Here is a 15,286-nt window from a genome sequence, read left to right on the forward strand (position 1 = left end):
GAGAGGAAGTTTTGGGGAACTGTTCTGCTCCCTCGTTTTGTATTTCCAAGCTTGTTTGTTGGCTGGTAGGGAACAGCGTCAGAAAGAGATATTTGACTTGAGTGGTGGCCAGAGCGCAGCTGCAGCTGGAATGACATCTGCCTGCATTTGTTTGCTTTAAGAAAAAAATATGTGCAGAAAGGGAAATGCATTTTTATAAACCAGACGCTCCCTGGCTGGCCAAGTACGATGCCAGAATTTCCAGCACCTCCTTTGCTGCAAGAGCTGTTTCTGGGCAGCTCTTTGGGGTGCCTGGCACCCTCTGTTCATCATGTAGAGGGGACATTCTGCTGTGGGTTGGAGTCCTGGCTCTGATTTTGGCCATGGAAGCCATAGCCACCTTTCTGGGTGCCACTGGCATCAGTGGGGCAGCGATGGGGTCTGGGAACAGTCACAGTCATTCCCTGTTGCAGGGAGAGGCTTGATCCCACCAGTGTGCCCAAAGCCAGGGAACTGTGAGCGTTCGGGAAACACCAATATCTTCCAAGTGGAGAAATTAGTTCACTAATTCATTAAAAGGGGGGGTGGAAAAGGTTTATAGTAGGGGGATTTTGCCACCAGGAAACGCATCACCGCTCCCACCACCCACTCCCTGCCAAACAGATTTTAACCCCTCTCTCCATCACTTGCAGTAAAGCCAGCAAAGACACAAAAAGTTTCCAAAATATCTACCCAGCATCCCACTACTGGACTTGTTCGCGCGTGGGGCCGCGGGTTGCAGCGATTCCAGGCGCGCGGTTTCTGCCGCCGTTTCACAAAGCCCTTTGATTGCAATCCTCACGCTTTCATCCGCACCATTAAGCCCTAATGTCTGATGTTTTTGTGCTTTTAGGCATTCGTATGTTAGATGGCGATGTAACAGATGTTGTTGAAGCGAAGTCGCTTGGCATCAGACCCGATTACATTGACATTTACAGCGCGAGCTGGGGGCCAGATGATGATGGGAAGACAGTTGATGGACCTGGTCTATTGGCCAAACAGGCTTTTGAGCATGGCATTAAAAAGGTGTGGATCCTGCAGTGCCCCAGATGCGCTCGCTCTCCTCCCCCTGCCCTGTGGGGAATGTGGGTCTGAGGCGGGGACGGGCACCTCGACCCCTACCCTGAGGTGATGCCAAAACTAGGGCTGGGGTGGGGCGGGGGTCGAATCATCTCTAATTTTTCCTAGTTTTCCCCGGCGTCCGGTGGATTTTGCGGCTGCGGGTGGTGACGGCGGGAGGTGCCCAGCGATGGCGCGGCCCCGGCGGGACCCCTCGGCACCGTCGGCAGCATCTGACAGCGCCGGGTGCCAGGCAGAGCCCCGGCAGAGCAGGCAGGAGGCCCCAGGTTGAGTTGTGAAGCTCTGCCAGGCTGAGAAACCCAAAACGGTTCTGGGAGGAGTGACTTTGCATCTTAAAATGTCCCCCCTGGGTGCTGGCATGGAGGGAAGCAGCCACCCCCCGGCATCTCCGTCCCCTCCGCCTTTACCCCTCCGGTCCCCGGTGTCCTCTCACTGCGGTCTCCATCACATTAAGCATTTTCTTGGTTTTCTACCCAAAATGAGTGGCTGTGTCATGGCCCAGAGGGGGATGCGGGTGCAGCCACAGAATCCGGCCACAGGGGCAGAGGAATAATTCAGATTATTGTCCCTGAAGTCCTCCAGTGAGAAGACCTCAACTGCTATCACACATGATTGACAGCTGTCAATCCAAGCGGGGCATGCCCTGGCTTTCTCACAACCCTTCCTTTATGGAGTGTTTTTTAAAAATGCCCAGTATTGGCTAAAAGCACCAGTGAAAAAGACCTTTCTTGGCAGCTCGTGGGTAAGTGTCATAGCAGCTCAGGGCGCTGCAGGGGATGTTCTCCTCCTGGGTGCTTCCGTCACTTTGGGCTTGGGGTTTTGAAACCCTCCCAGAGGCTTTGAACCCCCCCAGTTTCTCTCTCCACCTCAACTCCTGCCTTTTCTTACAACGTGCCAGGACTCGGGGCGGCGCAGCCTCCCTGTTATCTAAAAATAGGGTGGAGTGTTTTTCCCACTATTTACTCGATTTCCTGCCGGGGCGGTGAGCCTGCCGAGGAATCCATTGAAGTGCTGGGGAGTTCACGCCGTGTAAATACGGGGGAACAAGCTGCTTTTTAGACCTTATTTTTCCATGCGGGAGCAAATGGGCGGCAGCAGGTTCCTGCTGTTTCAGGATCCTCACTTCTGTCTCCCAGGGGACATCAGCCCCCTCACTGGCACCCATGTTTGTGGCACCACTGTCCCGCATGCACAGCTCTTAATTGCCAGCTTCTCCTTAAATAACAAGGAAAGCTGCAAGCAGATAGTTAGCTGCCACCTTTAGCCCAAGCAAACATCTGTAACTGAGTTATAAATCCTGAAAATTGAGTTCTTAATGGAAACATTAAAGCAACCTTTATCTATTAGCGATAGGACTGCGCCAGGGTGATTTATCATCTTGTTTCTCGCTCCTTCAGCCACACATTATTAGTTCCCAAGCTAACGAGGGTATATTTATTCTGGGCTCTCATGGAGCAAACGCCTGAGCCCTGGTGGTGCTGAGGGAGCAGGGAGATGCTGTTCATCCTGCATCTGACCAATGTGCTGCTGGGGTGACGGATCATCCCCAGCCTTGGCCAGGACAGGATTCCTTGGGTTAAATAATGCCTGGATCTGGGTTTTAGGGCAGCCAGGAGCCCCTTGGTGCTGGCTTAGGATGGCAAATAAAGAAGGGGGGATCTGCTTGTGGAAATCTTGGTGGTTGCTTGTTTGAGAGCTAAAGGGAAAATGTGGAGTTTTTTTTTCCAGTCTGAGGGAGTTGAGATTTGTGGTGTGATTTTTTTTGTGGTTGTGATTTTCCGCTGGGAAATGCCATCGGGTGTTAGCTGTTCATTGCTGTAGTGTCCTTTATGTGCCGGTTCGTGTCTTCGTGGAACTGTGCTGGATCTAAACCTGTTTCCACCCAGCGAGGTGCAGGACACAGGAGGTCCGGGCTCCTCGTCTATTTATCCCAGTCAAAACCATCATCACATCTCCACACACCTTCAGCAATCAGTTCCTGGTTTTATTCCCTGACTAATGATTTAGGAAAGCCTGGGTTGCGTGCAGCAGGGCTGGTCCTTGGAAATGGGTGGATTTTAGTGTTGAAGAGCTGGATTGTTGCTGCCTGCGCCAAGCAGATCCAGGAAAACCCTGAGAAGCGGGACTGGAGATGCCAGCAGCAGGCTCGGGGTGAGCTCTCCGTGACACGGGGCAGGGCAATAATTCCCTTTTGCAGTTGCACTTTTTCTTTGCAGAGCTCCACACAGCTCTATTAATCTTTGCTAGGGAAAACATCCACCCAGTTTGGCTGGGAGGCAGCCCAGATAATGAAAACTTTCATAAAGTAAGGAAAAAGCCTGACTTATCCTGTGTATCCAGAGGCAGGGTCAGCTCCGAGAGCCTCTGCCCCAGGAGGAGGGTGAGACAGGTAATAAACCAACCCTCTCCAACCCCCCAGTGCTTAAAACCCACAATAAATCCCAGTGAATTCCTCTGGAGCAAAGCTGCTTTATTATTATTATTATTATTATGATTGTTCTCTGTGGAGGAAGCCGCCGCAGAGCAGTGGGAGGGAGGTAAACACCAGATCTGCCCAGACGAGTGCCGAAACCTCTCGGTGGCAGGAGTAGCCATGGGGGGGAGGAGGATGGGGGCTGCTCTGCTGCTGTCTGCTTCCATTGCCTGCCAAGCCCTCCCCGGAGAATCCTGCTTTACGGAGCAGGGAAACAAACAAGCCACTTAATTTCCTGCCCTGAACCCCCCTTGGGTCCCCAAAATCCTCCTTTTGGGATGGCAGCACCCTGTTTGCAAATCCCCCTGGGTTATTCCCGGCAGAGGCTGGGATGGAGGGGTGAGCCCTGCTCGCCCCAGCGCTGTCGGCTTCATTAGGAGCCCCTCATTGGCATTGCAGCCGCTGCTACCAGGCGGGATTTTCCCCTGGCTCTGGGGAGGTCTGGGTGGCTGGTGTACCCCTTCTGCCCCCCCAATTCCCTGGGGGCCTCCTGCAGCTGGTACCCGGTGTGGACGGCTCCATCAGATCTTCCTGCCAAATGATGTAGTGGGGGAGGAGAAAAGCTCAGGTTTAAAAAAAATAATGAAAAAGGAACCTAAAAGAGAGGCTGGGGAAAGGTTTCTGATGGTTTGGGTGGGTTCACAAGGGGCTTTGCAGGCTCGGGGTGAGGGAGACATGAGTTTTGGGAGGGCTCCTCCTGTGGGGCCATCCCTGCACCCCCCGAAAACGCTGCCGCAGTGTTACCACCTGGTCCAGGGGCTCTGAGCACCTGAGATGTTTTCACCCATGCAGAAGATCCCTGAAGATATTCAGCAGATGCATAGATGAGATTCTCAGGGACATGGTTTAGTGGTGGACTTGGCAGTGTTGGGTTAATGGTTGAACTCTATCTGAAAGGTCTTTTCCGACCAAAATGATTCCACGATTCTGTGCCAAACTCCCCATCACCAGTGGCTCTCCCATCCTCACGGGGAGTCGCTGCTGGTAAAACTGGGGCTGTCTGAGCCATTTGCGGGGGCTGATCCAGCGGGCTGAATGCTGGGCAGGATGGGACCCATCCTTCCACCCTCACCAAACCCAAAAGATCCAGCTTACCGATGACAACCCAGTGCTGGGGAGGGTTCCCCATTGCTCCCCGTGCCGAGCCGGCTGTTCACCCCCATCAACTGCCGCCTCTCACCCCCAGGTCCCCTCTCTCCCCGCAGGGCCGCAGGGGTTTGGGCTCCATTTTCGTGTGGGCATCAGGGAATGGCGGCAGAGAAGGCGACTACTGCTCCTGTGATGGCTACACCAACAGCATCTACACCATCTCCATCAGCAGCACCACTGAGAACGGCTACAAGCCCTGGTACCTGGAGGAATGTGCCTCCACGCTCGCCACCACCTACAGCAGCGGGGCTTTTTACGAGCGGAAAATAGTGAGTTTTACCCCAATTTTGCGTGTGGCAGCATCCCCTGAATGTTATCTGAATGGTTGGGCTGGATGGTGGCTTGGTTATAAGAGCCAGACTTCCTCTTTAGCTCTGTGGTGCTTTTTGCTCATTTGTTTTTTTTTGTTTTTTAATGGTGAGGCTAAAATTGCACTGGGAAGAGCTCAGGGACGTGGTGTTTTCCCTGCAAAATGGGTGAAAGGGCTGGAGATTTGCAAAAAATACCCATGTAAATATTTACTGGTCCCTCAAAGTGCCTGCTCACTGTGCCCACTTTAAGATAAAGGAAGTTTTGAGGGTTTTTAGCCTGAGACAGATTTTTTAAAAGGGAGGATGGAAGCATTTGGCAGCATCCGCCTTACCTGACCTGGGAGGGAGTTTTCCACCCAAATTAATTTTTTCACAAAAAATGTGGGCTTTTTACAAGTGGATTTTTGTTTTTGTTTTTTTATTCAAGAGTGGTTTGTTTGGCCTCTAAAATATTAGTTTCCAGCCAGAAAACAGAATCCAAGTGCCATTTTCATGGTGCTCAGGAGCGTTCGCATGGCTGAGGCCAACACCAGCCCAGTGCTGCCGGAGCATCGTGAGGCAAAAAAGCGGCTTCCAGGGGAGCTCCCCGGAGAAAGCAGGTGGCACAATCTCCCCCCTCCAAAAATCACCAGATTAACTCCAAACACAGAGGCCTTTTAAAAATGTAACTGACCAAGCGTCTCTTTGCCCACTTCATCTTTCCAGGCTTTTGGTACCCAAGCATCATGCTCTGCCCTGAATTGAAAAAGCCAGAAATAGTGGTTTTTTTCCTCTCTTTCTTTTTTCCCTTTTTCCCCACGCAAAGGTAATTCTTGCCCGACACCAAGAGCTAGAGCTTTTAAGGAAAACATTTAATATAGCACAGTTCAACGTGCACCTACGGGTGCACACCCCCTCCTGCCCTGCTCCGTCCGCACCTTTTTCTCCAGCTGATCCACAGCAAGATTGTCTTTTTTTCCCCTTTCCAAACATTTTTGCACCTTTCAGCAAAGGAAAATAGAAGCAGGGATGTTTTCTCATGTACCAAATGTGTCTGCAGCCCCTTTTTTGGGACTCAGAGCACCCCTATGGTGTGGGAGCCGTGGCAGGTTTGAGTACCCACAGGCTCGGCTCCCCACTGGCAGCATCCCAAGGAAATTTGGGGTGTTCCCTGGGGTACAACCCACTCTGGGAACATCTCCAGCAGCTCCTCTCTGTGCAGGTCACCACAGATCTCCGGCACCGCTGCACCGACGGCCACACCGGCACCTCTGTGTCCGCCCCCATGGTCGCGGGCATCATCGCTTTGGCTTTGGAGGCAAAGTAAGTGTCAACTTGCCAACAGCCCACAGGGGCATGTGTCCAAATTTAGTAGCTGGCAAGCAAAATCAGAAGAAGAAAGGCCTTTTTTTTCCTCTGGAGCAACTCGAAACGGAGCAAAGTTATTCTAAATCTCTGCCTTTTGGCAGGGTTTGATGCAGTGTTGTTGTTTTGCATCTAATCTTCCTGCAGGTGTTTTGTTGAGCTACTTCTTCACTTTTTGCCATCTGCTGAAAAGTTGGGGTTGGTGAGATAAGTTGGGCTTTTCGTTTCGTGCATTGAAACCACTGACAGCCAGCTCCACCAGGAGTTTTAGAAATGCGTCCTGGGGAAAAAAAGTCAGAAAACATCAAAAAATTAGAAAATGTCTGTAGAAGTGATGTTTTTCAGCAAGTGTTTTATTTCTGGTGGAAATTTTGCATAATGTCAAAAACCCACATGGTGTGACCAGCCAAGACATCCTCCCTGGTTCCAAGGAGTTACTCTTTGCCTCTTGTCCCCATCCCAGTCTCATCCCAGTCCACCATAGGGAGCAGCCCGCATAGGGGACCAGGCCCACCCCTTGGACATCTCCATGTTGCTCCATGGAGCATCTTCTCCTCAGTTTCTCACTATTATTGTTACTTTTATAGGGTAGAAATTAAAATAAGGTTGCAAATAAACAGCGTGGTAGCTTTGTGCTCACTTCTGGGACTGGTAATTGTGGTGTGTTGGCTCCAGTCCCTTTCCTCCAGTTTAATACCAGCACCCAGGTTGAGGGAACACATTCCCGAAGATGCCGTTTTCATTATAAATATATTAAGAGGGTTAGATGTAATTTTTTGAATTGTTTAGCTGAGGCATAAAATGCAACATTAAGTACCGGAGCTTGGTGCTCAGGAACTCCATTATGATGAGAAGGAATAAAATGAATTTCTTCAGTGTTGCTTGAGAGCAATATAAATCCCAGCTCAGGATGCTGAAGAGCTCACTGTAAGAAAAACATGAAAAATTCTCTGGCAGTATCCTTGGGCTGGGGTCTTGTGGGGGCCTCAAAAGCATAGCCCAAGTGATGGTCAACCTCCAGGCAGGGCATTAGCATTTAAATCATCAATTCATGCTCTTTTGGAGCAGGAAAGAGGCTTTTTTTGGTTTTTTAACCCAATGGGGGTCCCTGCTGCTACTGGGAAGACTGGAGGCAGCAGAGCCATCCCATGAGCCTTGTGTCGTTGCAGCCCCCTACTCACCTGGAGGGATGTCCAGCATCTACTGGTCAAAACCTCACGGCCGGTGCACCTGCGAGCGGCCGACTGGAAGACCAATGGTGCGGGGCACAAAGGTGAGGGGCTGTGGGGGTGGAGTCATGAAAATGACCACAAAAGGGAAAAGAAAGCTCTCCAGAGCTTTGTTCTTGGGGGCATTTGCCCTGGATGGCAGCAATCAGCTGGCTCGGGCGCTCCTACCATGAGGCTGTTGAGCAGAAGGAGGAGAGGGCAATAATTCATGGGGTGAGATGCTTGGAAACCTTGCTTGGTAAAGGCTTGGAAGCCTTGCTTGGTGTAGCCTGTCCTGAGCTGCAGTGTTGACTGCTCCCTTCAGCAGGCTGCTCCCAGCAATGGGTTTTCTCTGGTGCCAACATGGATTTGGGGTGTTAACTCACAGGCTGATGAGCTCCACATGTTGGAACACTTTGTACCCCAATGGGGTCAACTTCACACCTTCTCTGATGGTTGGAGAATGTTCCACCAATAGCTGAGGAGAAGCTACTGGTCCCTGCTTGGAAGGCAGTGGGTTTCTGAGTCTTCTCTCTTTCCAGTTAGCCATCTATATGGCTTTGGTCTGGTGGATGCAGATGCTATTGTGGTGGAAGCCAAGAAGTGGAAGACGGTTCCTCCCCAGCACGTCTGCGTGGGAAGCCTGGACAGGGTGCCCAAGTGAGTGTCATGGGGTGGAGGTCTCTCTCGGGGCACATGGCCACTTGGAAGGAGCTTTTGGGGAGCTGGCTCTTGTGAAGGTTCACCTTCATCCTCATGGATTTTATGGTCACAGTGACTTGCACTGTCCACCCGAGGTCTCTTTATTGACTGAGAAGTGGCCACCCAGGGTCTGTGCCTACAGCTCGGTGACAAGCAGGTCCCATGGGGCTCTCTGGGACCAGCTTTGATGGCAGGTGATTTATTTTTGCACTTCCCAGGTAGATGATCAGCAGGGAAGTTTTAAGGGCTGATAATGCTATTTTCCATTTCAGAAATAGCTAAAGGAGGCCAAAACCAACTCATCCGCTGGGTCCTACCTGACTGGTGAAGTGTTTGGCTCTCCTCCCTCTTCCACCAAATACCTCATCGTGATGAAAGACACCAAAATTTGGTGCTTTGTTGAAAGGGTTCCCAAATTTCCAGTGCCTGAGGTCTCTTTGAATTTGGCTTCGGGTTCAAACCAGCTTAGGTTCAGATCTCGTCCTTGCTAGGTCTGCCCCTGCTGGGGCCTGACCAAATGGACTCTCTGGGTTCACTACTGCCTGGCTGCACAGCAAGTTGAGTTGTTCGTCAGAAAAGCTGTTCCTTTGGAGTGACTCGTATATGCAAATCAGGAATGAATTTGGAGCCAAGTGTGTTCACGAAACTATTTATCTGATATAGACACTAATTACAAACCCAAGAGGAGCGCTGCACCGATAATTGTAATAAAGCAGCGCCCTTGCAGCCCATAAGGCACAGATCTTAGAGGCAGCTCAAACCCATCTCGTTACCATCAAGCAATTCAGCAGATTCCTGCACTGGGACACCATGTTGCAATGGAAGATGAGATAATTTTTGCCATGAAGCAGCAGGAGACTGGGTTCAAGTATAGCCGGGTGTCCATAATGCTGGCAACTGGGTAACGCTGCCACCCCTAGTGTGATGCTCTGCCCGTCCCCACCACAACTGATGTTCTGCCCGTCCCCGACAGGTACATCCGTGCAGACCACGTCCTCCGTGCCAGTACCCTCAGCAGCGCCTGCTCTGAGCACCGCGACCAGCACGTCCTGTACCTGGAGCACGTCGTGGTGCGGCTCAGCATCTCACACCCGCGCCGGGGCGACCTCCAGATCACCCTCATCTCTCCAGCGGGGACCAGGTCACAGCTCCTTGCCAGGAGGTAAGAGCACCCAGAGCCAGCATGTGTCTGAGCTGGGCAGCGTCCTTGTTCAGGGGGTTGCTGCAGGTTTGCTTGGATTTTTTGGGAAGGCAGGGGGCATGCTCTTGTGTCAGCTGCAGGAGGGGTCTGTGCAAGGCAGTTGCATGCAAGGATCTGAGGACTGGAACAGCTCTGCTGAGAGAACAGGCTGAGAGAGGTGGGGTGTTCAGCCTGGAGAAGAGAAGTTCTGGGGAGACCTTATTGTGGCCTTTCAGTACTTAAAAGGGGCTGATATGAAAGATGGGGACAGACTTTTCAGCAGGGCCTGTTGCGATAGGACAAGGGATGATGGTTTTAAACTAAAGGAGGGGAAATTCAGGCCAGACATGGGGAAGAAATTGTTGCCCCTGGGGGTGGTGAGAGCCTGTCCCAGGGTGCCCAGAGAGGTGGTGGATGCCCCATCCCTGGAGACATCCCAGGCCAGGCTGGACAGGGCTCTGAGCAACCTGAGCTGGTGAAGATGTCGCTGTTTATGGCAGGGGTGGCACTGGGGTAGCTGGGAAGGTCCCTTCAACCCAAACTGTTCTGTGATTCTATGATCCCTAAAATCCTTAATTACCTATCTGTTTTTCCTGATTAAATAAGACATTCGAAGTCACACTTCTCAATGCATGGCATTGCCATTGCAGGGTGTTTGACCACTCCAATGAGGGGTTCAAGGGCTGGGAGTTCATGACCGTCCACTGCTGGGGGGAGCGGGCGGCAGGGGAGTGGACCCTGGAGATCCATGACACACCATCCCAAGTGCGCAACCCCACTGTGCAAGGTAAGGGTCCCCCAGCACCCACGTTCCCCTCGCCCCCAAAACTCTTTGCAGGATATTTCACTTGGCCGTAACTTTTGCTGCAAGTTTTATGATCTTCAGCAAAAATTCATTGCCCAGATTTTTCAAAAACGGGAATAAAACCCAAGCCCCGAGAGCGGGAGGCTGCGGGTCTGGCTGAACTGGGAGCAGGTTTTGTCCCACCAGCAAACCCATTGCAACTGAGAGTCAGGTTTCCAAAATTAAACCGTAATGAGTCGAAACGAGGAAACCCGAGAGCTGTAATTGTTGTTTGTTTGTTTTGCTTCACTGCTGGGACATCTGGCATGTGGGCTGGTTGTGCAACGGTGCAAGGGGATGGGACGATGGCCCTCGGGCTGCAGACAGATGGATGGACAGACATGACATCCTCTCCGGGCTGCCACTGTGCTGGCAGGGGGTGGCTGGGCTCAGCCTGGCCCCCTGTGTGTCCCCAACCCTGCCATGTCCCCCCCTCCCTGGCTTGGCCGCCTTGTCCCTGACCCTTTCCCGGCAAAGCTGTCGGGATCTGGCTCCGTTGGGATGGAGCAGCCGCCTCGCTGGCTGGTGGCAGTGGGACATGAAGCATCATCATGCCTGGGGCTGGTGAGCATTGCGGGGGTGTTAAAATCCACACGCTCATTGATAGGAAGCCAGGAGTATATTAAAAACCTCCCCCCACGCGACTTTCTGGCGGGGGTTCGTTGTGCAGAAAGCGTTTCTGTTTGTTGCCTTCACCTGAAATCTTTTTGAACTCAGCGAGTGGCTGCAAAGCGCCCACGGAGCTGCTTTTCCCCGGTATTTACAGCTTGCGGTGGGTGTTTCTGAGCCCCTTGCGGCCGTCAGGACTCAGCTTTACCCGGCTTTGCAAAACAAAATGAAAACGAGTGCATTAATTCACCTCCCTCAAAGGGTCTGCACCGGCTTGGAAGCAGAGAGGGCAAAGCAGAAGGAAAAAGAGGGATGGCGCTCCCAGCCCGCGGCAGAAACAGGTCTTAAAAGTTAAATTAAGACCATTAAATTAAACCAATTAAATTGGTTAATTTAATACCAATTAAATACTGTGGGTGTTCTGTCATTGGTAGTGCTGCATCCCCAGCATCAGCCTGATGCAGACTGGGTTTTCCTCATGCAGGACATTTTAGATTTAAAGTATATTTTATTATTTTGGTGGAGCTCTTGCCCACCTGATGCCACCTGATCAGTGTTGGAAATTTTAAGCCCTTCCTGGAAACGCAGGGATTAGTGTTCAAAGCCAAGTATGCCGTGGGCAAGAAGTGATGTGCCTTGATGGGGAACTGAAAGAAAAAACAGCGCTGAAAAGAAACAACGGGGTATTTTGGATCCCTTCCCCAAAGCATGGGTAGGGGAGGACCTTGGCGTAGGTGTAAGGCTGTGGGGGTTCCCCAACCTCAGGACCAGGTGCCACACAGGCTGCAGTGGCCCCTGCGGAGTTTTGGGGGATACTGAGCTCAGGCCTCTGATGTGTCGGGTACAGGGGCAGCTGGAGCAACACCAGCAAGAAATAATCCAGCGTGTGCCAGACGGCTTTTATCAGACAGAAATAATCCTCTATTATGGAGCTTTTAAAGTTGCTGGTTCTCTCTGCACGTTGAGCATGAAGGGTATGGTGATGCTGCAGTTCGATAGATGAGTTATAATATAAAAAAATCCCTTGTAGCTGCATTCGCACAGGCTGGGAGCTCAGAGGAGCTGGTGAAGATTTTTGGGGTGTTTGTTGTTTGCTTGTGCGATGTGGAGAAGCCCTGATGGTCCGATACACCTTCCTGCTTCCCCCAAAGTGCTATGGGGTTGTCTGGGGAGGAGCAGGATGGGGATCGGGAGGGTGACATTGTGCTTACCCCCCAGGGAAGCTGAAGGAATGGAGCCTCCTCTTCTACGGGACGGCTGAGCACCCCTACACTGCCCTGGGCAGCCCCCAGACCCGCGGGAGGATGCTGGAGGTGCCAGCATCGGAGATGGAGCCCTCGAGAGCCGCCTTCCTGCAGAGCCAGGTGGAGGTGGCAGAGGAGGAGGAGGAGTATGCAGGTAAGTGCTGGCCAAGCTACTGTGTCATCTACCCCCAGAAATACCCAGGAAAATGCAAACCTGGATAAACTGGGGGAGCCATGAGGCCAGATCCTGCCTGGGGCCAAGACAGGCTGGGAGGAGCGGTGCCTGTGGCCGGCACAGGGCAGTGGGATGGTGAAATTAGAAGGTAGCAAAATGCCCCGTCCCAGTGCTCCCACCACAAATTGGTGGTGCAACCGTCTGGGGAGTAAAAAAAGCTCCTCTGCCCACCTTCTCCCCAGTGTGGGCACGGGCGGGCGTCCCTGCCAGTCCCCGAGGAGTGTCCATCCCCTCTTTCCAAGCTGCTTCTGCACCAGGGTGTTCATCCGGGTCGGCTTCATGCAGAGGAGGATGGGTGAGCACCCAGAGCCATGCAGCACCATAGCATAGACAGGGTAAGATACATAAGATTGCTAAGGTAATAGATACAGGATAAGATAGGCAGAGGGTCCCTTCTCCATGTCTGTCTGTCCAGGGTGAGTGTTCTCAGAACATCCTGGCAGTGGGGGCTCAGGGATGCTGAGCTGCGCTCTTCCTCCCCAGGTCCGTGTCACCCTGAGTGTGGTGACCAGGGCTGCGATGGCCCCAATGCCGACCAGTGCTTGAACTGCATCCACTACAGCCTGGGCAGCGTGAAAACCGGCAGGTGAGGGGTGCTGGGGTGTCCCCGTGGGGTCACTGGGTGGTGACAGCGTTTTTCCCCAGGGCTCACACCATGGCGTGGGTTATGGAAGTTTGCATAGAGGAAGAAAAGTATGAGAAAATGGTGGGAGGACAAGGCACGGGGATATAAGAAAAATGTGACAGAATTTTTAGGAGAACCTGTTGCCATAGGACAAGGGGTAAGTTTTAAACTAAAGGAAGGGAGAGTCAGGCTGGATATGGGGAAGAAATTTTTTACACTGAGGGTGGTGAGAGCCTGGCCCAGGTTGCCCAGAGAGGTGGTGGATGAACCATCCCTGGAGACATCCCAGGCCAGGCTGGACGGGGCTCTGAGCAACCTGAGCTGGTGAAGATGTCCCTGCTCATGGCAGGGGTGGCACTGGGGGAGCTGGGAAGGTCCCTTCAACCCAAACTATTCTCTGATTCTATGATCCGTGCCACGGACCAGGGTACGATGGAACAGGTGACAATGAGCTGGAGAACCCTGGAGGACCTGGGCCATGTAGTCCTGGTGGAAGAAGCATTGGCTTCACTGGGATCACCCATGCCCAAGGGACAGCTTGGTGCCCCAAATCACTTCTGGAATTGGGGTTTCCACTCCTCCATCTCTTGGGCTGGCACAGGGAAAGGTTACCCATAGAAAGGGTCGCTTACCAAGACAGTCCCCGGCTCTTTATTACAGAGCCACAACATTCAGGACACCTGAAATCTTACGAGTAAGAAGCAAATGAGCCCAAATCACCATCAAGGCTCTTGGTTCCTTTCTCAGGATGTGTGTGAGCTCGTGCCCCGTGGGATTTTTTGGTGACAAAGGTGCCCGGAGGTGCCGCCGGTGCTACAAGGGCTGTGAGCGCTGTGTGGGGAGGGGACCAACCCAGTGCACGGCATGCAAGAGGAGCCTCTACCATCACCAGGAGATGAGCACCTGTGTGGTGCTGTGTCCGCCCGGGTTTTACGCCGAGGAACGTAAGGATGTTTATCACTTGCAAGTTGTGGCATGGGGATATGCAGGGGTTGCTTCTATTTTAAGTGCTACAGGTGGAGAAAACACTTTGATTTTTGAATACTGGCTTTAAAATCCATCCCCCTGCCCCAGACCTGCTTTGCACAGTGAGGGCAAGAGAAAAACCTTCTTGTGTGCAGAGGGTGGTGCAAAGCAGAGGTGTTTAATTCAGCTCTTAATTAAAAGACTGTAATTAATGATCCTAACCGCTTGCAAAGCTAATTTCTTCTTAGCAAGCAATGATAGATAAGGTCATCTGCAATAGCAGGGACCTGCCGGGTGGGACGTGTCTCTCCTCAGGGAGCTGGCACTGGGGTGCAGCGGGGCTTTGAGGCTCCGACTGCTGCTTGCAAATCACTGTCCAGATTTTATTCTCTCTGCCTCATTTTGTTTTTTCGAAAGGTCAGAAGCGCTGTCTGAAATGTCATCAAAGCTGTAAAAAGTGTGTCGGCGAAGCAGACAAATGTACTGCATGCAAAGATGGATTCAGGTAAAATCCCAGCACGGGAGGGGTTTATACACACAGCATCGGTACCTGTGGTTTAAATTTGGGAAAACAGATGGGAAACTAGAGAGTGAATTAAAGACCCAAGATCCTGCTTCCCTGGTACTACAGCTGTGGTGCGGAGTTGGGAATTTAAAGGTGGTCCCTTGTGTCCCTTTCTTAGCTGGAAAGCACAATTTAAATTTAATTTCCTTTTCTTCAGTGCTTGCCAGGATAGTGGGTAGGTGCTGTGCTGCAGGATCAGAAGTGCTTGTCCAAATTTGGTGACCTGTGACCAGTGCACCTCCCAGCATCACAGCATCTCAAATGGGGGAAAAAAACAATGAAAATGTTTATGCCTCACATTGGCAAGTGCATCTTTCCTCCCATATCCCAGACAGCTCTGTCAGAGCTGTTTTCCATCCCCAAGCTCCCATGGCAGTAAGATCCTGGAGCACTTCACTCAGGGGCTGTAAATGGGCCAAACCCACGGTGTAGCAGCGGGGCTCTCCCAGACAAGGAAATTGCCACTGCCAAAAAGATTATCTACTCCCTCAGAAAAGCAAAAGTGGAGGTGCTTGTCAGACATAATCTGCATGGTGCTTTCTTTTTATTGTCCAATATCCTTTTAAGCTGGGATTTCAAATCATCCCTGCCATGGCAAAGCAGCACTGGCCCAGCTGCGGCTCTCAACCAATTTCCTTTTATTCCGGGGAGCCTCATGGTGCAAAAGGTCTTTGGGAGGGATAGGCTGGCTGCCCACAGGAAGAAATAATTTCCTCCTGGATACTTAATTAAG

The 15,286-nt window shown here is 51.9% G+C and overlaps 1 protein-coding gene across 2 annotated transcripts in view; it reads left to right on the plus strand.

Moving 5' to 3' along the window:
* Positions 1–15,286, plus strand: part of PCSK6 (proprotein convertase subtilisin/kexin type 6) — a 35,942-nt gene that overhangs the window by 15,460 nt on the left and 5,196 nt on the right. The window contains exons 7-17 of one of the 2 annotated variants that reach the window (XM_065847736.2): positions 872–1,044; positions 4,777–4,989; positions 6,233–6,333; positions 7,545–7,648; positions 8,126–8,243; positions 9,259–9,447; positions 10,116–10,252; positions 12,137–12,316; positions 12,881–12,983; positions 13,770–13,966; positions 14,406–14,493. In XM_065847736.2, the coding sequence (XP_065703808.1) occupies positions 872–1,044; positions 4,777–4,989; positions 6,233–6,333; positions 7,545–7,648; positions 8,126–8,243; positions 9,259–9,447; positions 10,116–10,252; positions 12,137–12,316; positions 12,881–12,983; positions 13,770–13,966; positions 14,406–14,493 (1,603 nt within the window). Of the gene's footprint in view, positions 1–871; positions 1,045–4,776; positions 4,990–6,232; positions 6,334–7,544; positions 7,649–8,125; positions 8,244–9,258; positions 9,448–10,115; positions 10,253–12,136; positions 12,317–12,880; positions 12,984–13,769; positions 13,967–14,405; positions 14,494–15,286 lie in introns of those variants that run through there. The other variant, XR_011741049.1, reaches the window with a different exon arrangement.

Source organism: Patagioenas fasciata, chromosome 12 (genome assembly GCF_037038585.1).
Source record: "Patagioenas fasciata isolate bPatFas1 chromosome 12, bPatFas1.hap1, whole genome shotgun sequence".
Lineage (NCBI taxonomy): Eukaryota > Metazoa > Chordata > Aves > Columbiformes > Columbidae > Patagioenas > Patagioenas fasciata.